At 39.6% G+C, this 26,610-nt stretch overlaps 1 protein-coding gene across 1 annotated transcript; it reads left to right on the top strand.

Annotated features, from left to right (window-relative positions):
• Positions 1-328: 328 nt before the first annotated feature.
• Positions 329-26,610, top strand: AMD1 (adenosylmethionine decarboxylase 1). Its single transcript, XM_067702342.1, has 9 exons — positions 329-786; positions 16,653-16,739; positions 17,734-17,860; positions 19,684-19,786; positions 20,798-20,840; positions 20,939-21,083; positions 21,196-21,288; positions 21,369-21,524; positions 21,947-26,610. The coding sequence occupies exons 1-9, from the start codon at positions 677-679 to the stop codon at positions 22,085-22,087; spliced, it is 1,005 nt and encodes a 334-aa protein (XP_067558443.1). The 5' UTR covers positions 329-676; the 3' UTR covers positions 22,088-26,610.

Genomic DNA, 26,610 nt, shown 5'->3' with positions numbered 1-26,610 from the left:
CAGAGGATCCACCCATGTTCCCCGATAACCAGTTGTTTTACGCAGCGCTACACAGCCTTTCCTCACTCCGTCCCCGCTCTCCCACCCACTCCGCATTCGACCCCAGGTTTGTAGTCCCCAGCCGAACAACAGACCGCCGTCTCCCGCCCAGCTGCCAGCCCGAACCCGCACCGCAGCGAGGGAGCCAGTTCCCCGCGCTCCTCGCAGGCGGGCGGCCAGCCAGCCGCAACTGGGTGGTTGGTGATTGACAGGAGGCTGGAGCAATGAGCCGCAGGGGCGGGACGCTGCGTCACTTCCTGGCTTTTCGGGTAGACGGGGTATATAATTTCGGTGCTCACGCAGCGGCCTCGCTCCCACAGTATGGCCGGCGACATTAGCTAGCGCTCGCTCTACTCTCTCTAACGGGGAAACAGCGGACTACAAGAGACTGAGCTGTATCTGCCTCTATTTCCAACAGACTCACGTTCAACTTTCGCTCACACACACACAAAAAAAAAGCCGGGAAAATTTTATTAACCCTTTTTTTAAAAAAGTTAATATAAAATTATAGCAAAAAAGGAACCTGAACTTTAGTAACACAGCTGGAACAATCCGCAGCGGCGGCGGCAGCGGCGGGAGAAGAAATTTAATTTAGTTGATTTTCTGTGGTTGTTGGTTGTTCGCTAGTCTCACGGTGATGGAAGCTGCACATTTTTTCGAAGGGACCGAGAAGCTGCTGGAGGTTTGGTTCTCCAGGCAGCAACCCGACGCAAACCAAGGATCTGGGGATCTTCGCACCATCCCAAGGTGGGTGCTCGGGGCTCTCGCCCACAGTCGGGTCTGGGGGCTGTCGCCGCCTGGGAGGCACCAGCCCCAGGCTGGGGGGCGGGGGCTGGCTTCCCGCAGCCTTCAGGTGAGGGCAGGTTCGCGGGCGGGGGTCGTTTGGGCGGCTGTGGAGGGCGGCCCCGGCGCTATCGGGAGAGGCCAGGTCCACGCGCGACCCGAGCCGGCTTCTCCCGCCACCGTTGCAGGGCCGGGCGCTGCCCGGGGGGAGGGGAGAAGGCCGGCGCCGCCGCGTGCTCAGGTAACGTCCCCCGCGCGGCGTGCGGTGCAGCGGGCGGCGACGCTCGGGGTGGTTTGGCGGCCCTCGCCTCCCAAACTTACCTCCTCCTCCACGGGAGTTGGCGGTTCGGGGCCCTGGGTGAGGTGCCCGGGGGTGGGGGCCGCGCGGGCTCCCTCCCAGCAGGTGTGGCTCGGCGGGCTTAGTCAGGCGCTAATTCGGGCGTGTCTGCCTCGGGAATGGAGGAGGGAGGGAGCGGGACAGGAGTCCGACTCGTTCTCTCCGCGTGCTGCGGGAGGAGGGGGCCCACCCGGGGCCGGGCCGAGGGGCTGACGAGCAGGCCTCCCGCCCGCGGTCGGCGCTGGCAGCATGTGGCGCCCGGGCGGCGGGGATTGGGCGGGAGCAGCTGTGTCGCAGTGGCTGGGCCCCACAGCCGCCCTAACGTGCTCTGCACCAAAGCCTTTTCGGGGCGGCCCAGGGAGCCCACCGAGGCTCGCTCCCGACTCTCTTGACCTTGGGTTGTGTAACCTGTTACCGAGTCGGCGGGGTCCGGGCGAGGTGCGGGTTAGAGTGACGCTTGCTTATATTCACGGGCTAGAGGCCCGTCCGAGCTCGGACATAATACCTTTAATGCCTAATCCAGCAAAGGAATCTGGGGCCCCAGCCTCCCACCCCGGGCAGTCACGCGAGAGAGCTGGGCGATCGCGCAGAAAAGGAGAGGTCTCGTAGTGGCCTTGATCCAATCGCAGACGAGGGCGCAGGCGACCCCTGGGGTGGCTGGGCCGGCTCCCCCCGGCTGGGCTCGCTAAGCACCCCTTGGCTTTCTAGGCTTCTCCGCGCACAAGTGCAGCTAGCTAGAGTGGCCGTGCGGCGGCGGCGGAGCCGGCGCGGCCGCTTCATTGAGAGGCGACGACCAATGAGCTCGTTGGCCCGACCGGGAGCCTGGCCCCGGGGTGTGGGCCAATGGGCGTTTCAGGAATGTTGGCTGCGCTCGCCGCCTTCTCTGACAAAAAGCAACTGGAGAAGGGAATCCAGGCGGACACGTGCTGCCGGGACTTTAAGGCGATCTATGTTGAAGGAATCTCCTGTAGAAGAGCATCGCGTTAGCTAAAGTGTGACCGGTTTCATTTTTCAAGCTTTGTGCGACACTTAAAAATGTCTTAATATATCCCTTTACTCTAAGCACTTTATGTTTATAGGAAGCAGTTACTTACAAAATATGGGGAAGCTTAGTATTTCCTCCATTTCACAGATGGGGAAGCTCCCTGGTGTTGTTAATGCGCCTTTGGTAAAACGATTGTGATGGGATTATCTAGAAAATGTTGTCAGGAAGAACTAATGAGTAAGAACAGTCTTATAAAATGAATAACAAAATTTTCTGCTCTGGCTCTTTAAATGGGTTGAAGCTTTATTTGTAAGCACGCGTTCTTAATAAAGGGAAGGGAGTGTTTCCTCCCCGAGTTCTTGGGCAAAAATGCCAGAATTTAAGCTTGGGCTTTTTTGGTTAAGAGTTCCCTGAATCAAGGAGGAGAAAGGCTTATAAATGGGCAACTTGCTTTCTTTAAATGTTTGAGAACCGCTTTTGTACTTTAATCAGCTGAAATTGTTTTACTGCTTCAGTGTGGATCTTAAAATGATGGCAAAAGTTATACCTTCAAGGACAGGATGTTCAGTTTTGTTGAATTCGTGATTTAGTGCCATACGTTTTGTAGACACTTAAAATTTGTTACGTCACTGTTGTGAGAGTTTAGCACATTTCAGCTGTTGAAACATCTATTGGATTTAACAGAGATGTCCGTTGGTAACCTTCGAGGAACATTTTTCAGTGACCTCTCAGGCAGAGATCAACTGGTTAGGTTATTTATTCAGAAGTTTAAAAAAAAGTACCTGAAAAACAATACATGCTTGATACATCACCTAAAACCAATGGCCTGGCCAGAGAAAATCACTGGCTTCTGGTCTCCGAGGAGGTGGGGTGCAGGCCCCAGAGACCACAGAGGAGTTATCAGTCATCCAGAAGAGTAATGCATAATGAGATGGTTCGTGGATGACCTATGGCATGTCTAGATTTGAATTCAAATATCATCTAATGGCTAGCTGTTGGATATTTCCATGTCTCTAAAATGGAGAAAATAATGGTACCTACCTCATAGGGTAATTGTGAGGATTAAGTGGGTTAATACATATATAGTACTTAAAAACTGACTGACAAATTGTAACCATAAGTGTTAACATCTTTATATTTGATTCTTTGCCCTTAAGGACAGAATCTTTTTTTCTTTTCCTTTCTTTAAGCAAACCAGGCTGGAGGAGAAAGTATATCAGATACTTAACATTAAAGGGTGCTCTACCAAGTTCATGTATTTTTATTCAAGTAGAGGAGATATGGTGAGTTTTGGATTGCTTAATGCAGTTAAACCTTAATTCTTCCACAGAATAATCAGTCTTTAGTAGCTTTGTTCTTTTTTTAATGATATAAAAGTTTGGAAGCCAGAAAATCCTTCCTTGTCCTTAACCTCACATCTCCAACCTCAGTAATACTGCCAAAATGCAAATAGACAAAAGTCATAGTCAAAAGACATTAACTAACAGACTGGAATAAAGTTAACAACTTAACTACACTGTTTATAAAACATAAAACTTAAGGTTATGGAAAGGGTTAAGAGGTCCTAAGAGGGCATCACTATCCATTAAAAGATAACAAGGATATTATGGGGAAATTCCTAGAAAAATACTTTTCCACACTGATGCAAGAAGAAACAGAAAATCTTAATAGTCCTATTACCATTGCATGAATTGAATTAATCAGTAATCATCCCATGAATATAAATCTAGGCCCAGATGGTTATACTGGAGTGTTCTAACATTCAAGGAAGAAATAATTCCAATCTTCTTCATACATTCTAATAGTTAACAGAAAGGGAATACACATCACAGTTCCTTTTATGGTTTGTATAATTTTGATATCAGACCCCTGACAAGCTGTGAAGGAATCAGAATTTTCATGCACTGCAGATGGGAATGGAAAACAGTATATCCACTTTGGAAAATGGTTTGGCAGTTTCTTAATAAGTTAATACATCTGTCATATGATCCAACCAGTCTAGTCCACTCATGTATCTGTCCAAGTGAACCGGAAATGTGTCCATACAAAGACTTTTACATGAATGTATTCATAACAGCTTTATTTTCCAATAGCCCCCAAACTGGAAACAGGTCTCTATTAACAAGCAAATAGATAAACAAATTATGATTATTCATACGATAGAATACTACTCAGTAATAAAAAAAAGAGATGAACTGTTATTGATACATGCAACAAATAATTGTGCTGGAGAAAAAATAATAAGCCTCACAAGAAGTACTATGCTGTAAGATTTCATGTCTATAAAACCAGAAAATTCTAAGAATCTGACAGGCAGATCAGTGGTTGCCTGAGGATGGAGTTAAGGGGGAAGGGTGGATTACGGAGAGGCATGAGGGACCTTTTAGGGGTGATGCATGTGGTCAGTGTTTTGTGATAGTTTCCAGGTATACATGTATGTCAAGAATCTTGTAGATTTAATGTAAATGAAAAGATTCAAATGAATTTGAAGTTTAGAGTACTATATGTCCCCAAATTCTTTGTACAGTAACAACGGTGAATATGAATTTGGAGAATTTGAAAAGCTGCTGAAATAGTTTTCTAGAAAAGATTCTGCTATCAGGTATAAGGATCCAAAAAAATACTTAGTTAGAAGCAGTGTGGGGTTTGAAGAATTTGTGACATGAAAATTATTCCACAGACATCAACCAAGAGAAAAAAAACCGTAGGGCCATTTTGAAGGAAATATTCCAGCAGAGCTGGAGAAAGTGGTAATCTGCCAAAATAAAACAATATGATTTGAAAAATCTGACTAATAGTAAAACAGCATATCTTCTGAATACAGATATTTTGGGTTTTTTGAGCTTTTTGTTGAAGCATAACACAAAAGTTAAGAGAATCATGGGCTTCTCTGGTGGTCCAGTGGGTAAGAGTCCATGCTCCCAATGCAGAGGGCCCAAGTTCAGTCCCTGGTTGGGGAACTGCAGCGAAAAGACCCCGCATGAAGATGCCAAGTGCCGCAACTGAGACCCGGCACAGCCTAAATAAATAAATACTCATAAGTACATCTCTGATTTTCACAAATTGATCACATTCATGTAACCAGCGCTCAAATCTGAAGAATGTAACTAGCCAGAAATCCCCCGTACCTCCTTCCAATTATAACCTATTCCCCTCTCCACCTAAGGGAACCACTATCCTGATTTCTAACACACCATAGATTAGTTTTCCCCATTTTATATATAACATGGAGTCATTTAGTATGCTTTATGCCTCCTTTGGTCAGCATTATGTTTGAGGTTTTTTAGTTCATTCTCAATGTTGTATTTTGTGTCCATATGCCACAGTTTATCAAATCTATTGTTAACATGGGTATTTGAGTGATTTCCAGTTTGCTAATACAAATTATGGCTATGAACACTAGTGTGTCTTTTAGTAAGCAATATGTATGCTTTCCTGTTAAATATACACATACCTAGGAATGGAATTGCTAAGTCATAGGGTGTGCATATAGTCAGCATAAGGGTGCTGGTTGCTCCATATCTTCATCCAACACTTGTATTGTTTTTTTAATTTTAGTTATTATTGTGGGTATATAGTGGTCTACGTATTTCCCTTCAGACTAATGGAGTTGAGCATCCTTTCATATCTTTATTCACCATTTGGCTATCTTTTTTGAAATGCTTGTTCAAGTCAGCCTGTTTTTCTTTTGGGATGATTTTTCAGTTTGCAGGAGTTCTTTATATATTATGGATGAATTATCCGTCCAGTATGTGTATTACAGATATTTTATACACTCTGGTTTCCTTTTTCGTTTTATTAATGATAGCTTTAGAAACAAAAGTTCATAATTTTAATGTAGTCCCATTTATCAGTGTTTTCACCTTTAATGGTTAGTGGTTTTGTATCCTATTTAAGATATCTTTGCTCATCCTGAGGTAACGAAGATGTTATTTTTTCCCTCTAAACTTTGCTTTACTTTTCATATTTAGATCTGCAATCCATCTGGAATTGATTTTTTAATATGGTATGAGGGAATAGAAAGCACATGAAGCAAAGTTGGCCCATCTTTCCAAGCTTTAACTCCAAGTCAAGCTGGAACCCACTCTTTCTTTTTTTGTGGGGGGGTGGGTGGCAGCACTGCGCAGCTTGTGGGTTCTTAGTTCCCCAACCAGGGATGGAACCCAGTGCCATTGGCAGTGAGAGAGTGTAGTCCTAACCACTGGACTGCCGGGGAGTTAATTCCCTGGAACCCACTTTCTGTTAAACATTTCCCACTCTCCTGTAGGCCATTTAGTAGAATTGCAGCATTTACCTTCAGTGTAATCTGAACAAATGACATAATACTGAGAATCTTTTTTTTTTTTTTACTAATTTCTCAAGGGAGTCAAAAGGGGCACATTATATAGATTTTGTTTTATTTTTTTAAGAAAGAAAATCTTTTCTGGTATGGCTTGGGTTAAATAATACTGGTTAACAATACGTTGGAGAAAAGCAGTAGTCCAGACATCCAAATGAATAAGGAACAGATGATGTGTTCTAAAACTGACTTATTTCACACAGTAATTAAAGTTGAAATATAAAAAGAGGGAGTAGTATATTAGGTTTAACCTGCAGTTTTCTCTACTGAATTTTTCAGATTTCAAATGATGTTGAATAGAAATAGACCATTTATGTCTATTTCCATAATGTCTTAGAATTGCCGGACTAAAATCCTGGACCAAACAAAAGCCTTTTTATAAGAAATGGCAGCTATGGGGAGGACGTATGTTAGAAGATAAGAAATTTTGGTGAGGAAAGATAGTTTAATCTGATCTTTCAGGACTCTAAAATTGGCTTTCCTTTTTGCTTTAGAATTCATCTCAGACCTGAGCTATATATATTCTTAGTAATGAGGTAGGTTCACATGGGAAATTGTAGTGGATGGAGGTGAAGAGAATATTTTACTAATTGTGGGAAGGTTAGAGGTGTTAGACGTGTTACTAATTGTGGGAAGGTTAGATGAAAACTACCATCTATAATTTTAATATTGGAAAAGACATTTAGGACTAGTGGCATGTTCTGCTCTTCTTTCTTTCCTTCACTCAAATTTGTAAGCTAAAATAAAATCTTCAGTAAAGGACTGGGGGCAGTTGCAAAAATAGTAAATTACACCTCAGCATTAACTTTCCCAGAACTCATGCCTTACTTGACTAAATGACTGCACCATATTGCAATATCAATAATTCACATTTAAGGAATTTACAACCCATTGCCAAGAAACCTTTTAGCCTAAATGTTTAGGAGTGAAAAGCTTCTTATTGAGTTAAGCTTCTCATTACACTCCTCACAGCAGTTTCAGAAAAGTTTGAACTGTTCTCTTTAAACCACCTTTCTGGGCTTCCCTGGTGGCGCAGTGGTTGAGAGTCCGCCTGCCGATGCAGGGGACACGGGTTCGTGCCCGGGTCCGGGAGGATCCCACGTGCCGCAGAGCGGCTGGGCCCGTGAGCCATGGTCGCTGAGCCTGCGCGTCTGGAGCCTGTGCTCCGCAACGGGAGAGGCCACAGCAGTGAGAGACCCGCGTACCGCAAAAAAAAAAAGTTAAACCACCTTTCTTTGAGAGGTACACATTGAAAGTAATAATCAAATGAAAGTAGCAGTAATTATACTCATTTAATTTTTAGGTAAAGTTTGAGATGGAGAATTTAGTACTCTGATTATAATTAACAGTGCATTCTGGGTTGATTTCTTTGAACAAAAGATAAAAGCTTATTTCTCTGGATAATCTGAATTAAATTCTGGTCAGTCTAGACGTTGCTAAAGAATAATCTCATGTTCTAGGATAGGTTTGACTCAGACTGCTATTACTAGTACTACTACTTTGGGTATGGTGTTGAGGCCTGAATGTAATGGGATAAGGAGAGTCTCTGAAACAGATAGGTCAAGCTAATAGCTAAGGTCACAGTTCAGGGAAGCTTCAAATAGTTCAGTTGGGTGGCTTTTTGGGTAAATTACTTGATAGTCCTGAAACCAGTGATTTTTGCTTAAAGGAAGAAAACCATTAGAGGAATCTAATCACATGGAGCCCTTTTAAGTAAATGTAGGTTTCGAGGCACCATCTGCAGAGTATCTGACCTACAGTATCTATGGGTAGAATCTAAGTGATAAGAGTGAAATGAAACTCTGCTCTAAAGGGTTTCTTCCACCTGCTTGCAGCATTTTGTTCCCTCCATCATTTACTTCTTTTAATTGATGTTTTAAAAAGTCTAACAAAGTGTACAATTAAGCAGTATTCAGTGTGTGTGTTTACATTGTTGTGCAGATCTGTAGAACTTTTCATTTTGCAAAACAAACTACCCATTAAACACTAATTTCCCCTCCCCTCTTCCCCCAGCCCTTAGCAATCACCTTTCTTTATGATTTTGACTACTTTAGATACTTCATATGAATGTATTGATTACCTCATTTAAGTGGAAACCTACAGTATTCATCCTTTTGTGACTGGTGTATTTCACTTAGCATAAAATTCTTAGATTCATCCACGTTGAAGCATGTGATAGGATTTCCTTTAAGACCACATAATCCATTTTATGTATTATACCACATTGTCTTTATCCATTAATCCCTTGATGGACATTTGGGTTGCCGCCTCCTCTTGACAATTGTGAGTAACAGTGAACATGGATGTGCAAATATTTCTTCCAGATCCTGTTTTGTATTATTTGTGTATATACCCAGAAGTAGAATTGCTGGATCATGTGGTAAATTCTATTTTTAAATTTTTGAGGAATGTCCATACTGTTTTCCATAATGGCTGCACCATTTTACATTTTCACCAACAGTGCATAAGTGTTAAAATTTCTCCACATTCTTGCCAACACTTGTTCTTTCATTTTTCCTTTTAAATAGCAGACATCCTAATGGGTGTGAGGTGGTATCAAGAATGTGATTGGCGTTTCTCTTATGAATGGTGGTGTTGAGCATCTTTTTACATGCTTGTGGGCCATTTGTATATCTTGGAGAATTGTCTATTTAAGTCTTTGCCTACTTTTAAATTGGGTTGTTTTTGTTGTTGGAGTTCTTTGTTTATTCTGGATATTAATTTCTTATAAGATATATGATATTTTTCCAATTCTGCTTTTTCACTCTATTGAATGTTTTCCTATGATACATAAAAGTTAAGTTTTATGTAGATCCATATGCCTATTTTTGCTTTTGTTGCCTGTGCTTTTTGTGTAACATCCAAGAAAGCTTTGCCAAATCCAATGTCCTAAAGTTTTTCCCTATGTTTTCTTATAGGTGTTTTGTGTCTTAATTTAGGTGTTTAACATTTATATATATATATATATAATATTTATTTATTTGGCTGCACTGGGTCTTAGTTGCGGCACGGGGGATCTTCATTGCGGTATGTTGGATCTTTAGTTGCAGCAGCATGCGAACTCTTAGTTGTGGCATGTGGGATCTAGTTCCCTGACCTGGGATCGAACCCCCTGCATTGGGAGCGAGGAGTCTTAGCCACTGGACCACCAGGGAAGTCTGTTAATGTAGGTGTTTAAGTCCATTTTGAATTATATGGTGTAAGGTAAGTATCTAATTTCATTCTTTTGTGTGCAGATCCAGTTTTCTCAACACCATTTGCTCAAGAGACTCTTTGCCCAATTAGTCTTGTACTTTTGTTAAAGGTCATTTGACCTGAGGTGTTTACTTCTTAAATTTTTACATTAAAGAGTGTAGCCAGGGAATTCCCTAGCGGTCCAGTGGTTGGGACTAGAAGCTTTCACTGCGGTTGCCCAGTTCAATCCCTGGTCGGGGAACTAAGATCCCACAAGCCATGTGGTGTGGCCAAAAAAAAAAAAAGTACTCAGTTAGCCATTACAAGTGTTATTGAATCAGATGACATAGAAGTCTCTTTGTCATTTTAATTGCCTCTCTTACTGTGTTAACACCCCAGTTTGTTCTATTTTTATTAGACCACAGACTCTTTAAGAAAACTTATAAAATATGGCATGCCATTAATGTTTTACTTTTCTGGCATAGTGACTAAGATCATTCAATCCATGTACTGTCATTTGTAAAGAGCATACTATTTGGGATATTTATCATGATCTGGGTGTGGCTAGGATCCAAAAAAAGCTTTATTTACAAAAGGAGGCTTATTTTCCCCTCAGAAATGTGATATTAATAATTTGCTGAAATTCTCAGCTGTTTGGTTTTCTCCTTCTTCTTTGTGTTCATGTATGGCATTGTATTAACTTCTTCAATTCTGTATCTCTGTTGCATCTTTCCTGCCCTTTGATTTATTATTTTTTTGAGCCAACAGTGCTCCTAAGATTGTGTTTTTATAATCACTTGGTTGATAGACTGTTCAACTGTGTTTGGCTTAGGGTGTTTTAAAGCAATTCCTTTCATACTGTGACTTTGAAAAATCCTACTTGAAGGTTTCTATTAGGTGAGGAAGAGTTTGGTTGTAGAATTAACAGTGATGAATGAGTGCAAGAGCATTCTTGTTCCATCAAGATGGAATAAGCACACTCTATTCTCACTAAATGCAACTAAAAAACCTGGACAGAATGCATGGAGCAGCTATCTGAGAACTCTGAAAAGTAAATGTTAGGTGAATTGGAGAAGGAAGCCAAAACTCAAAATATCACTGAAATAGTCGGGAGTTTGTTTCTTTTTTTCTCTGGTATCTCCTGGGGTGGTCTCAAAAGCTGCCAGAAACCTGGAACTGCACACAAACTGAGCTCTGAGAGAGGTCTTTTTCTGGAATGCAAAGAAGGAAGGGAAGGGGGGCCCCTTTGGGTTAGAGAGAGTGGGGAAAATCCCTTTTTTATTTTCGTATTGCTTTGCTTTTTTTCTGTTCTCTCCTGCCACAGCTCAGGCAGTCCTGTAGCAGACTGCTGCAGAGTGGGGAAACTAAATTGGCTTTCTAGCCAGAGGACCAAGAAGCAGGCCATCTTCACTACCACCCCAGTCCGCCCCCCAAACCCCCCCCCCCCGCCGCCTTGAGCCAGAAGTTGTTGTGGAGATTATGGAGAGAAAGAGGTGAAGAAGGTGATCCCTTAATGATTTATATGAACACTCCTTAGCTGATCATATGTGGATCTGACCCTAAACAGTGTATCAAAGGCTTTGAAAACTGACAGATTGGCCACTGGGTGGCACATATGCAGGGCAGCTCAGAATTCCATAGCAATGGCTTTCATAACTCTGAAATCGTAACATAACCCATAGAAGTTGGATAAGAACAAGACTGAACTTAACCATTTCAACTGTCTGCTAGCACAATTTTTTTTTTTTTTTTTTTTTGGCTGCGTTGGGTCCTCTATGTGGTGCACGGGCTTCTCATTGGTGGCTTCTCTTGTTACAGAGCATGGACTAGGCGCACGGGCTTAAGTGGTTGTGGCTCGCGGGCTCTAGAGCGCAGGCTCAGTAGTTGTGGTTCATAGGCTTAGTTGCTCCATGGCATGTGGGATCTTCCCGGACCAGGGATCAAACCTATGTCCCCTGCATTGGCAGGCGGATTCTTAACCACTGCATCACCAGGGAAGTCCCCTAACACAGTTCTTTAAAATCAGCATGCTCCATAGGATTTAAAGGAGATGTAAAATCGTATAGTGTGATGTCCAGGATGCGATCATAAATTACTCGACATACAAATAAATGACCAGGAAATTCTTTCAAAGGAAGACAATCAATAGACTCCAGCCTCTAGGTGATGCAGATCAAAATTTAAAAGCATCTATCATAACCATTCTACAAGAAGTAAGGAGAACACTTAGAAGTCTTAGCAGAGAAATAGAAGATGGAACTAAAAAATAACTACTGGAATAAAAAGTTTACTGAATGGGCTTTATTTAGTAGGATGGAGATGACAGAGAGTGAGTGAACTTGAAAACAGATCAGTAGGAATTGCCCAGTGTGAACAACAGAGAAAATATTGAGACTGAAAATGAACAGATCCTGGTGGGACAAACCAAAAGTTTTAACATTTTGTGTCAGATTCACAGAAAGAGGAGTGTGATGCAGAGAAAATAGTCCATGTCTAGGTTCATTATAATGAATGGGTTCTATAACAGCTAAGATATTAGACAGTGAAATGACTAAGCTTCATTTATGCAGGTTAAGATAGCATTTCAAGTGGAAGATATATGTGTAGCTCATTAACAGAATAATTCTGTTAAATGAATCTTTTATTTTTTTCTTTTTAAGAACTCACCCTCTAAATACCTGAATTATTATGGTGACAAATTTAAAAAACTGAATGGGATCATGTAGCAGTTTAAATTTTTTAAATTTAAGGCTCTTTGATTTTTTAGTAAGTTTGTAAGATCTAATCAAAATTATTGCCAGATGCAACAAATATTTTAGGACCTGCTGTGAACTGGGCTAGGCACTGAGGATGGAAACAGTAAATTACACATTCAATCCCTAACTACGTGGAATGATTCTGGTGGGATTAACATGAATACCAAAATAGCCACACAACTAAAGCACTTAGGTAAGCCTTCTGAGTTTTAAAACATTTTAATGGCAGACTTGATCTGGTGGGGGTAGTGGGGTGGCTTGAGCTGGAGGAAGGGAGGTGGGGACAGAGGTTCTAGGTAGAGTGAAATCCATTCAGCAGTATCCAGAACAGTCAAAGTTTGCACCTGTTGTCTCAGCATAATTATAAGGATCTAGTTCACTCTCAGGTGGCTTGATTTGGGTGAACTAGTTATCTATATGTCTGTCGATGTACACTTTATTTGCTTTAATTATTCTTCTCATTGTCTTTTGTGTGTGGGTGGCTACTTGGGTCTTTGTTGCTGCCCGCGGGCTTTCTCTAATTGCAACGTGCGGGGCTACTCTTCATTGCAGTGTGCGGGCTTCTCATTGCGGTGGCTTCTCTTGTTGCAGAGCACAGGCTCTAGGCACGAGGGCTTCAGTAGTTGTGGCGCACAGGCTTAGTTGCTCTGCGGCATGTGGGATCTTACCAGACCAGGGCTCAAACCCGTGTCCCCTGCATTGGCAGGCAGATTCTTAACCACTGCGCCACCAGGGAAGTCCCTCGTTGTGTCTTTATCATATAATGTGTCAGATGAGAAGGGGGGATCCCAGGAGATCTGAAGATTAGATAATAGTTTACTCTTTGGAGAGAGTAAAACAGGATCTTTCTGAAGTAAGGGAAGCAGGTACAGTTGAGGGGTAGAGTCACTACACGGAAAACAGAATAAAAAGTTTATACTGAGTGTGAGATCCGTAGCCCTTTATCAGCTCTTTTACCTACCAGAAATCTTAATATGCTCCAGGCAAGACAACCGAATATTTGGGTAATCTGACCTACCCAGGAAAGAACAACAGCAAAAAAACACGGAGTTCCCAAGTGAAACAGCCTAGATAGAGAGAGGTCCACTAAACAAGCATAGAACTTCTGACTAGCTAAGTCTTAGCACCCTATTCTTGGCCAAGAACCACTTAAAAGAAACGTTGAAAGAGGAGACATTTGGGGGAACATCTGAGGATAAATTTGGATAAGTGTGTAGAAAACAGAAGCAAATGAAAAAGCAAGACAGCTTTGAAAAGCAAATGAAAAGCAAGTCCAGGAAAAAAACCTATACAAGCGAGGAAAAGTTCTTGTTATACTATATCTAGCTCAGCCACAGAACACGTTTAAAAGTCTTAACATCCTATAGTTAACACTGCTGTATGATATGTGAGGAAAATGTTAAGAGAATAAACCCTGAGTTCTCATCACACCGAAAAAAATTTTTTTCTTTTAATGCCTTTTTTTAATTGTATTTATGTGAGGTGATGAAAGCTAACTAAACTTATTGCAGTAGTCATTTTGCAGTATACATAAGTGAAATCACTATGATGATGGGCACCTGAAACGTACACAGTGCTGTATGTCAACTATATCTGAATAAAACTGGGGGAGGGTAGTTAACTTTAATCACCGCTTTTCAGTTCTATTCACTATTTATGTTGTGTCCCGTGGATAGAAGAGAATATTTGCAGGAGTGCTTAATTCTAGTGGGAAGTCAGTATGTAATGACATTAGCCAGTAGCATTATTGGAAGATCTGAATTAGATCTCTAAAGAGATCCCTGTGCTCCAGAATTTTACTTAAATGCTTCTAATGTTTATAGTGGGTATTTTTATTATTTACCTTCATATTCAGTATTTGAATTCTAGTAGGTAAATTTTGTATGCATTATGTAATTTATTATCAGTCATGTGAGGTAGGTTTTATTAAACCAAGCCCAGGGGTAATTGTAAGAAATGTCACAAAGCAGAAAAGCAATAGCTTCAATAAGAGCCTCATGTTTTCCTTTAGTTCTTCTGGTTATTTCTTTTTGCATGAAGGCATATTCTTTGTGGAATTGAAATACTGTGGGTTCTGGAATGTTGTTTGCACATTTAGTGACCTTTGAATCTTAGAAATATGAAACTGAAAGCTACTACTTCAGTACCTAAGACAATCTATAAATTTGTGTTAACTCAGAACTGGGTCTTAATTGCAACTGTTTTTCCTTCCCTAAACAAATTGAACCGTTTTTAAAATTTGAAACAAACTGCAAAAACATGGCCAAGTCTAATACGTATTTTCTTCTTTATATAAACAATCAGTAGCACCTCTTAAAAAGAGTAATTGTTAGCTCTTTTTAAAAGTTGCTTTGTAAAAAAAAAAAAGTTGCTTGATAAAGTTATGGGCAAATAGGCTTTATAATTAATCATTAGCAAGGCTAAATCATTTAAGTTTTCAGATGGGTCTGAGTAATGTTCAATTTAATCTACCAGTGGGAGGAATTACTACTGCCTTGTGGCTGGTCATCCAATAGCCCATTGGGCCAATAACATTCATTTCCCCCCCCCCCGCCCCGGTACGCGGGCCTCTCACTGCTGTGGCCTCTCCCGTTGCGGAGCACAGGCTCCAGACGCGCAGGCTCAGCGGCCATGGCTCACGGGCCCAGCCGCTCCGCGGCATGTGGGATCTTCCCGGATCGGGGCATGAACCCGTGTCCCCTGCATCGGCAGGTGGACTCTCAACCACTGCGCCACCAGGGAAGCCCCCAATAACATTCTTTTAGAAAAATGATGAAACAGGCACAAAATTCTAGCAGGATTGATTGGTATTATGTTTGCCTTTAATACAAAAGAATAAGCATACCTATTTCTGTGCTGGCTGTGCTGTTGAGGATTTCTCTCACAAGGTCTTAACTGGAAAAGAAAACTTTAATGTGCCATTTTCTTGGGTATACAAGAATGGGTTGCCAAATATTAAGAGGCTTAAAACATATTTCTAGCCTTTAATCTGGTTATTTTAAGCTGTCCTGTGGGAATATTTTATGTTAACTTTCTGTTTATAGTGGGCACACTGAAGAGGAAGCACTACCTTAGGTCTCAATTGGGCAGATTAAGACTAGCCCATGACTTCCTTTTTGCTGTCTACTGCCTTACTGCATTTCAGCTTTGTTGAAATGGGCATTTTGTCATCCCATTAGAGTGTAACAGTATTCCCAAGATCTTATGGGTATGCTTGTACTATTGAATTGTCAGCCAAAGGCATTTTTTGGTTTTTTTTGACAATGCTTCTAGACCTTTAAACAGCACTGGGCATTGTGATTAGCTGCCAATTTGATAGCAGAAAATAGTATCAAAACTGTGTAAGAGTACCAGCTTACTTTTGCTGTCAAACTTAAATCTCTTTGCCAATCTAATTGGTGAAGGAAATGATGCTTTTAAATTGTAATTCATATAGTAAGGTTAAAAATCAGAATTTGAGGGACTTCCCTGGCAGTCCAGTGGTTAAGAATCTGCACTACCAATGCAGGAGGCGCAGGTTTGATCCCTGGTCGGAGAACTAAGATCCCACATGCTGTGTGGTGCATCTCCCCCCAAAAAAAATCAGAATTTGATAGGGGAAAAAGTATCTCATTTTAACTTGTATTTCTTTAATCACTTAGTGAAAGGTAATGTTATCCCTTGGTTTATTGGCCTTTGGTATTTCCTCTGTACATGGCCTATTTACATTATTTTGTCCATTTGTCCACACCCCCCCATTTGTCTTTTTCTTAATAAATTGCAAATACGTAGTATAATTTCCTGGGTTTTGGTTTGCTTTTTTGTTTTTTACATGCTATAGCAAAATATATCCATCTTATTTGGTGGATATGTCTTTTTTTTTTTTTTTTTTTTTGTACGCGGGCCCCTCACTGTTGGGGCCCCTCCCGTTGCGGAGCACAGGCTTCAGATGCTCAGGCTCAGCGGCCACGGCTCACGGGCCCAGCTGCTCCGCGGTATGTGGGATCTTCCCTGACCGGGGCACGAACCCGTGTCCCCTGCATCGGCAGGCGGACTCTCAACCACTGCGCCACCAGGGAAGCCCCAATATAAATTATTTTGAAACAAAACTAAATGTTGGTATTCATAAGAGAAGCTGGAACAAGAATGTGACAACAAATATAAAATGTGGTCTTAAATCATTGGAAACCTTTGAGACCTTTGTAATTTTTATGAGTGTACTGTTATGAATTAATCATCCTCTTTTTGGTTAAATAATAGATCCGAGTGGGACATACTTTTGAAGGATGTGCAATGTTCAATCATAAGTGTGACAAAAACTGACAAGCAGGAAGCTTATGTACTCAGGTAAGTCCTGTAAAACAAGTGTTGGCTAACCAATTTCAGTCTGAATCATACTTTACATGGAATAGCAAATCATTTTTCTGGATCTTAGTTCTATAATTGTTTTCATCTTATTTTTTAAAATATGATGTAAAATAAAATGTTTACTTCTGATGTCCCTAGGCAGTAGGTTTTTGAAGTCCTACCTAATAGCTCTTCAAGATGGTTGCCATCTTTACTACCTCCTTGAGGTTAGCAGGAAATGTCTGTGAAGGAGGGGAGGGTAGAATGGCACTGTTCCTTTGCCCACAGTCCCTGATACAGGTCTTCCTTTTTAGTATATGCCTCTCTCTCTCAACTTCAGGCAAAGTGAAAATTAGCTTCATCATACAAATAGGATTGCTGTATGTAAGAGAAGAAAGCCATGCAACCTTTTTATAGGTATAAAGATACTATATTGAATTCTTATAATAATATTGTAACGGGCCTTGGGGCTATTGTATTGAACATGGTGCCTGCTTTTTATGAAGCTTGTGCTTAGCATGTACAGATGTTTATCAAATGATTATTATGTGCCAGGCCCTAGGGATATAATGGTGAGTAAAAACAAACATTCCTTTCCTCATAGAGCTTATTATCTAATGAAAAGTAATGAGATGGTTACAGAAATACATGAGAGTGGGCAGTTCAAAATGAGGTAAAGTATGAATTTAGTGTCCTAGGTTAGGTTAGGTTAGGTGAGGAGGAAAGTTGACTACTAAAAGAGAGTTTGTGTAATGAGCTAATATGCTTTATACCTAATTTAAGTTCTGTTTCTGTGGGGTCCTATAACCTTACACTGATTTTTATATAATAGAAGAGGAAGAATACTATAGTACATTATTTGCCTCCTTGAGATCTTAACATTTAAAATTATTAGCCAAAAATTTACACTGTAAATGACAGTGCAATAATAGATTAAGCATCTCAGTAGTACATAAACATTGTTATAATATTGTGACTTTTTTTTAAACTGCAGTGAGAGTAGCATGTTTGTCTCCAAGAGACGTTTCATTTTGAAGACATGTGGTACCACCCTCTTGCTGAAAGCACTGGTTCCCCTGTTGAAACTTGCTAGGGATTACAGTGGGTTTGACTCAATTCAAGTAAGTAATCAAAAATCATTTATCCTTTTGCGGGGTGGGGCGTAAATGTTAGGGTTTGGTGATGTGCCTGGTAAATAAATTTGTATACTTGTTCAGTTTTAATGGGTAAGGACGTTCACAACATGGGGAGAAAGAGTGCCTGTTGCTCATTAATAGCAAAAAATATGGAGGAACCAGAGAATGGGTTGGGATAAAATGGGAGAAAAGAAAACCAGACACTTTCAGTAGTTAATTCCTTAATATTATTACTATGAATGGTAGAGAAACTAAGAAAAAGAAAAGCAAGAAAAATCATCCAGTCTTCATAATAAAGAATTGATTATGTTAAAGAGCAATAGTCAGTTAATTCTTGAATGCTATCAGAATTTATACTTAGGGTATAATTGTTCTGATAAGCAAATGTTGAATTTTAATAATTAACTATGGCAAGGATAGCTGTCATTAGGACCTAAAACAGTTTTTGTTAATTATTGACCCTTTTAAGAAAATCTAAATTTAGCAATATGTTCTTAATTTTTGGATCAGTGACTCTTTTGAAACTAAATATACACATGTTCTGCCACAAAATTTTTGCTTACATGCCTGTTATAAAGCTCAGATTAGGGACTCTGGTGGCACAGTGGTTAAGAATCCACCTGCCAATGCAGGGGACACAGGTTCAAGCCCTGGTCCAGGAGGATCCCACATGCCACGAGCAACTAAGCCCATGTGCCACAACTACTGGGCCTGCACTCTAGAGCCTGTGAGCCACAACTAGTGAGCCCACGTGCTGCAACTACTGAAGCCCGAGTGCCTAGAGCCTGTGCTCCGCAATAAGAAAAGCCACCGCAATGAGAAGACCGCGCACCACAATGAAGAGTAGCCCCCACTTGCTGCAACTAGAGAAAGCCCGCACGCAGCCAAAATTAAATTAAAAAAAAAAAAAAACGTATTAGAAACTCCTGCTCTAGGGCTCCCCTGGTGGCACAGTGGTTAAGAATCCGCCTGCCAATGCAGGGGACACAGGTTCGACCTCTGGTCCAGGAGGATCCCACATGCCGTGGAACACCTAAGCCCGTGCGCCACAACTACTGAGCCTGCGCTCTAGAGCCTATGCTCTGCAACAAGAGAAGCCACCGCAATGAGAAGCCTGCGCACTGCAATGAAGAGTAGCCCCTGCTTGCCACAACTAGAGAAAGCCCATGCACAGCAACGAAGACCCAACACAGCCAAAAAACTAAATAAAACAAAATAAATTAATTTAAAAAGAAAGAAAGAAAACTCCTGCTCTAGGGAATTCCCTGGCCATCAAGTGGATAGGACTCCGTGCTCACACTGTCAAGGTTCCAGGTTCAATTCCCTGGTTGGGGAACTAAGATCCCACATGCCACGTGATATGGCACAGAAAAAAACAAAGAAAGAAAAAGAAACTTCTGCTCTAGAAATAAATATTGTACCTTGTCTCTACAGTTGTTATGACCCATCATTAGTAGTTGGGCATTTTTTAGTTTCTAGAAATTCAGTGACACTATCTACATGGTTAATGTTCTATTTAGACTCTCTTCACAGCTGAAAAACAAAGTTGCTCTGTATAACACTAACCCATGGGTATTGGTCTGAAACCTTGCTCTTTGACACAGTGGCCTTTGCCTTTGTTTGTCGGCCAGCAAAGTACTTATACATCTATTTAGCATATTAAAGGAAAAACACTATGTTAGGTGTCATTGGGGAAAATATTTGTGGATATAGTTTTGATTTTGATATGTATATGTAGAAAATAGTTGATTGGTTTAGGAAAGGTGATAGAATTCAGTGTATGAAGTTATCTGTCTGTCTTTTTATAGAGCTTCTTTTATTCTCGTAAGAATTTCATGAAGCCTTCTCACCAAGGGTACCCACACCGGAATTTCCAGGAAGAAATAGAGTTTCTGAATGCAATTTTCCCAAGTAAGTTTTAATAGAATTGAATCCTGCTTTCTTAAAGTTAGAAGATATACTCTCTAGAATGTGTGTGTGTGTGCGCGCGCGCCTATGTGTCAAATGCAGCACATTATATAGTTAAGATAAATATATCAGTGTAGCTGATTACAATTTTTGGAGTATGTTGTGTAAGTGTTGTTGAAATGATGGGGGGAAAATCAAGGAATTGATCACCTGCCAGAGGGAGAGCTCATCTTCATCTAGCCAGTTGCCCTCATTTATATCTAACTTAGTGGTTATGAAGGCTGTAATCCCTTCATCCAGAAAAATGCCCAGTCACCTCATAAACCCAGGCTAAGGCACTGGTCCATGTTAAGAAACTCTGTCGCGCATTCTATATAGGAATCGTCCTAGCTTAAAAATGGTCAACTTAGTGAGAGCATAGTGTCACTTCAAGTAAATTGGCAAGATTTTTTCCATCCATTTGCTAAGCTTTTATTTATAGACCTTCCTTTTTGAGCTTCAAGGACAGGGAAGTAAAGTTTATCTAATCTAACACCCTCATATCCTAAAGGAGGCTGAAAACCTGGATGATTTTAGTAACATGGCACAAAGTTGTCCACAGGGATGATTTAAAAAGAAAATCAGATTTCTATCCTACTGTTCTTACCTCATCTACTAATATGAAATTGTACTAGTTATATAAATAAGAGTGCTGAGTATAATTTAGTTTAAATATCTACCAACTATTAATTTACTGTGTTTAATGAGGCTTTGAAACACTATGGACAGGAGGACGTATTACATAAAATAACTTCTTACTTGAGAGAGTAGATAAATGGGTGACCAAATTCCATTTCCTAATGGAGTTTTAGGGGAGAGTAAACCAGTTTTCTCAGCACCATTTAGACTGACTCACTAGCTGAAGTGCATCTCTAAATGACAGCCAGTAAAGTTTTTTCTTAAAAGGTGAGGGGGATCCTGCCTACTTGCTATTGAATGGATCTGTTAAATTTATTTTATGTTCTCCTTCAACAGATGGAGCAGCATATTGTATGGGACGCATGAATTCTGATTGTTGGTATGTTGGACCCAATTTGATGGAAGTTTTGTTCTACATAAGATTTACTTTGAACTTGGAGTTGTCATTTTTAGAAACTATTTTGTACTTTTACATAGGTACTTGTATACTTTGGATTTCCCAGAGAGTCGGGTAATCAATCAGCCAGATCAAACCCTGGAAATTCTGATGAGTGAGCTTGACCCAGCAGTTATGGACCAGTTCTACATGAAAGATGGTGTTACTGCAAAGGATGTCACTCGTGTAAGCATTTTCAATAATAATTCTGTATTCTGCTTGGTGACTAAATATTTTAACTCATTCTCCATTTATTTTTCAGATTTGTTTTTAATTCAGTTTTTGGGCTTTTTTCCAGGAGAGTGGAATTCGTGACCTGATACCAGGTTCTGTCATTGATGCCACACTGTTCAATCCTTGTGGGTATTCAATGAATGGAATGAAATCGGATGTAAGTAAGAATATCTTGCTTAATAATTGAAATATTTAAGTGTGCCCTTTCCATTATTAACACAAAACTATTTCTCAAAGGGAACTTATTGGACTATTCACATCACTCCAGAACCAGAATTTTCTTATGTTAGCTTTGAAACAAACTTAAGTCAGACCTCCTATGATGACCTGATCAGGAAAGTTGTGGAAGTCTTCAAGCCAGGAAAATTTGTGACCACCCTGTTTGTAAATCAGGTAAAGTATTTTATTATCGACAATAAAATCTTACAGAAAATAAAGATAGTGAAGCATGTCATAAAATGTATTCTGAGATGGCACATAATCATTCAGCTATTCAGAGGTACTACTAATTGAGGTGTTTGGTAGATGAGAAGCTTTATGTGTTTCATTAGACTTCTGTTGGTCCTTGTTTTTATATCTAACCCAGTTCATGGGCTCCTCTTGTCCTATTTTCCCTGTTGATAGACCTTGGGGTGGGGGGTGCCAGGGGACATAAGGTGCCCCACTTCATCCCACCCCTAAGAAGTCAGCTAAAATATTTCAGTGCCACAGTTTGACTAAAATAATAGTCTTAAATATTTATTGCATGACTGCTTTGTTCGAAAATACTTCTGCAGGTTGGAAGCACTCATGGTTAATTTAATTTTTTTCCCCAGAGTTCTAAATGTCGCACAGTGCTTTCTTCACCCCAGAAGATTGAAGGTTTTAAACGTCTTGATTGCCAGAGCGCTATGTTCAATGATTACAATTTTGTTTTTACCAGTTTTGCTAAGAAGCAGCAACAACAGCAGAGTTGATTAAGAAAAATGAAGAAGAAACGCAAAAAGAGAACACACATAGAAGAAGGTGGTGGCTGCTTTTTAGATATTGATACCAAGGGCCATGCTTTCCATAACCACCACCTTGTAGTTGCAGAAAGCCCTAGATGTAATGATAGTGTAATCATTTTGAATTGTATGCATTATTATATCAAGGAGTTAGATATCTTGCATGAATGCTCTCTTCTGTGTTTAGGTATCCTATGCCACTCTTGCTGTGAAATTGAAGTGCATGTAGAAAAAACCTTTTACTATATGAAACTTTACAACACTTGTGAAAACAACTCAATTTGGTTTATGCACAGTGTAGTATTTCTCCAGGTATCATCCAAAATTCCCCACAGACAAGGCTTTCGTCCTCATTAGGTGTTGGCCTCAGCCTAGCCATCTGGGACTGTTCTATTAAATTGCTACCAGGATTTTGCATCCAGTTACCTCCACTTTCTAGAACATATTCTCTACTAATGTTATTGAAACGAATTTCTACTTCATACAGATGTTTTTGCAGCACCAATCAAAGTTCTTCTTCCACGAGTCGAGTCCTCTACGAAAATGACTGCAGTTATCCATTTTGTGTATTACTATCTCACTGCTTCCTATACTTGTGTGACTTTGATTCATTCCTCACCATGGTGTCTCCCTCCCAACCACACCCCCTCCATAAAGCAATACACTGTTACACTGTGGGTTTACACTAACCTTATACCCCAGAGGGGGAACGGGGTTGGGGGTGGACCCTGGGCTTAATTTTCTTTTAAGGTCAAGGGAGTTTGGCATTTTTCGTTACCATGAGCTCTTTTGGAATAAGCTGGTATTGATTAGTGAAGAAGGTGTAGATTGATACTAGGGAATATTGGCAGAACTGTATGCCATACTGTGCCCCCCATTAAATGAGATTAGCTTCTCATGGGTACCATGTCTTTATTAACTTGCTAAGTAGTAGTATAGGAAAATTATCACTAAATTTGTTAGCAAGGAGATTTAAGATAAAGGTTGTGTTGGATTCAACAAGTTGAGTCAGCTCAGATGATTCACCTCAACTTTTACTTTCATAGCCATTTCCACTAATTTCTATTAATGATATGCCATAAACTTTCGTTCAAAGCAGAATCGATGTCTTTGCCATCTTTGTGACTTAAAAAGTTCTGTGACTTTGTGATGCATGTGATAGTGTTCTGACGCTTCCTCTTACTGGTATTTCTTTCTCCATGGAGTAACATCAAGTGATGAATGAGAACTGTTCAGGTTATTCAGACATACTACACAGTGAAGCAGAGTGCTATCCATAAAACATAACATATAAAATTCCAAAATGGTCAATTGGAAATGACTAGAAATACAGGCTTAAAAGAGTTGGCATCTTTTAGCTGTATTTGCTAATACGGACATTTATTTAAGCAGCTGAGAAAAGAGCAAAGTTGACTCAATTTTGTATTTCTTCTTGTCCTCAAACAATTTTTGATTCATTCTGGATTGATGCAGTGATGTTTTTGTCCCTTCCGTACTTATAAATGAAACACTTTTTTTTTAGTGTTTCTAAACATAAATTCTACTTGGTTTGAAATCAAGTGGTTGGAACACTTTTGACTTTTAAACATGTTGATTCAGAGCTTCATTGAAGAAGCTTTCAATCAATGGATCAGTCCGATTCTGTAATTAGTGCACAGTACCTAATGTTTTGGTGCTATTATGAGGACCAATGCTCAAAGTGGATTTTGTTCTTGAACAGTGTCCCAGTAGATTTGATGAACACTTATTGGCTTGAGGTCTGATCCCTGCCCCAGCCCAATAGATTTAAGATTTCTATTTAATGTTGAGAAACTGCACAAATTTGTATGGAACAAAGCCTAGAAAAATAAAAACTATAGATTGAATAGTAATCTAAATTAATCCTAGTGTGTATGATAGAGGAGGGAAAATTTTGGTGCCATAATTTCTCTCTTCATGGTGTTGGACTTAAATCAGTTGAAATGTATTTCTGTACCACAATTTAAGCTTCAATAAAGGTTTGCTTAATTCATTGTCTAGTGACATTCAGAAAGTTTTCTGTTGATGTATTTTTTTAAATAGTATACATGACCAAATACTAGACATCTAAAGTTTTTATAATTAATTGAGTAAATCAGTATTTAATGATCATTTTTTAAGATTTATGGGAGTTGTCATGAAGATAAGATCTCTAAGCTCCTGGGAGAACAGATTTAAACATTTTTTTGTTAGTGGCTTCATACCTGAAGCTCAAAGGAAATCATCCGGGCTATATACCAAGATATCAAAGAGTAGAAAGGGTGTAAGTAGTAAGAATAAGAATGCTAGAGTTTGGAGCTAGAAAAGTGAAAAGTTTGAAGGTGGAATAATCTAACATTTATTATGAAATAGGCTCTTGATGGTGGGGTGGGGGCAGAGTTTAACTCATGGTTATTTCTATTAACTAGAACAGAGTTATAAGCTTTTGATCATTGTGCCATGCGGGTACATATCTCATCTGAGTTTAAAAAGGTTGATCATAGAAAAGCAGGTTGTTACATATGTGTGCAATACTTACAGCACCAAATTCTTTTACATGAACAGGTAGCTGAGTTTGGCAGACACTTGGTGTTAATCAGATTCAGGGACATAATCTGAAAAATATGGTAACTGTGATATCACACTATGAAAGATAAAAGGCTTTTATTGTCCTAGTCAGATAACTCACCATTTCCTGGCTACCCACCTTCAAACTTGACATTCTCATCTACCCTTTTTGTCATAATGGAAGAAGTATTGGTCCTTTGGATTCTATCCACCCATTCCTACTTTCAGAGACTTTATAACTGAGTTCACTGCAAGCATGTCCACTGTTGATCACCATCAGTTTGTTTTACTTTTCTGGTTTCTTCCCACTTATGTTTGCTCCTTAGGGTCTACTTTATTAGTCCTTTACAAGATGATAAGTGTCAATTCTTACCCCAAACTGAACCCTCTTCAGACTACTTCTTGCAATCTAGCATTTTCCTTAGTTGTTGAAACCAGAAACCTAGGATGAAATTGAGGCAGGGTCAGAGAGATCTGTTATGTGACTAAGTTTGGAAGAAAACCATTGGCAGTGTCAAGAGATGTCCAATATGCTGTTGGATATGTGAGCTAGGAGCCCATAAAAATAGGTTGAGATTTGTAATTAAACATCTTAATTGGATGTATATTTAAAAAAATTGTACCTTGAACCTTCACACCCTAGCTTCGATAGTCCTCAGTTCTGCTTTGGTACATTCATCTGTCCGCTATGCACACCTCTTACTAGGTAAGATTTATTAAAAAATTGAAATACGCAAATCTTAACTACAATTTTGAAAATGGATACTTTTAGCCCACAGCCATATCAGGACAAGGGAAGTTTCCCTTATACCCCTACCTAAGCAACAAAGCCACTACCCCTACTTTAGTTGGTAGTTTAACTACTATCCATATTTTTTCACCATAGACTAGGGTTTCCCTCCCCCCCCCCAGCTCTGAAACTAAATTGAATCACTTAATGCTTTCATTAGTATAAAGTTTTGAGGGGTTGAACCATGTATTTCTTTTTATTGCTGAGTAGTATTCCATTGTATGAATGTACCACAATTTGTTTAGCTATTCTCCTGTTAATGAACATTTTGTTTCCAATTTTGGGAAAATATGAATAAAGCTGCTATGAACATTTGCATATAAGCATTGTGGCTTCTGAGTATGTAATAGTATCTTGTATTAATCTACATTTCTCTAATGAACATGCTCTGTGTCAATTAGCCATTTACTATATTCTTTGAATGAAAATAAGTTTTGTATATTTTAAAATTAGGTTGGCTTTTTATTAATGAGATACAGGACTTTTATATATTTTGGATACAATTTTTTGGTCTAGTATTTTGCAGATATCTTCTAGTCTGTCTTCATTTTTCTAAGTGTTTTGATGAGTAGAAGTTCTTAATTTCAAGTCTTAATTTATCAACTTTTTTAATGGATCTTTTCTGTGGATAAATCTGCCTTCCTCCACATTGTGATGGTGTTGTTTTCTTGTAAAAGCTTTATAATTTTTGGCTTTTACATCTATGATCCATCTCAAATTTTTCTAAGTGATACAAGGTAGGGATCGAGGTTCATTTTTATCCATATGATCAGTTAATCCAGCACCATTTGTGCTTTTTCCATTTAATTAATTTGGTGCCTTTTAATAAATTAGGTTGACCATGTAAGTGTAGGTCTACTTATTGCTTTGACTATTTCGTGTACTTTGTATTTCTGTGTAAATATTAAAGTAAGCCTGTTGATTTCTATTTTTTAAAAGCCTGATGGGCATTATGATTAATTAGCATTGAGTTGAATCCATCTGTCATCTTTAATTTTTCTCAGCAATATTTTGTGTAATGTGTGATTTTGATTATGTCATAACTATTTTAGGTTTCTTGACGCTAAAAACCTATCAATGGGATTGTTTTTTTTCCAATTGCTAACTTACACAATTAAAAAAAATTTTTTTTCTTGTA

The sequence above is a fragment of the Pseudorca crassidens genome, chromosome 13 (genome assembly GCF_039906515.1).
Source record: "Pseudorca crassidens isolate mPseCra1 chromosome 13, mPseCra1.hap1, whole genome shotgun sequence".
Taxonomy (NCBI): Eukaryota; Metazoa; Chordata; class Mammalia; order Artiodactyla; family Delphinidae; genus Pseudorca; species Pseudorca crassidens.
Note: the sequence above shows the minus strand (reverse complement) of the source record. Positions and strands in the feature narration are given on the sequence as shown.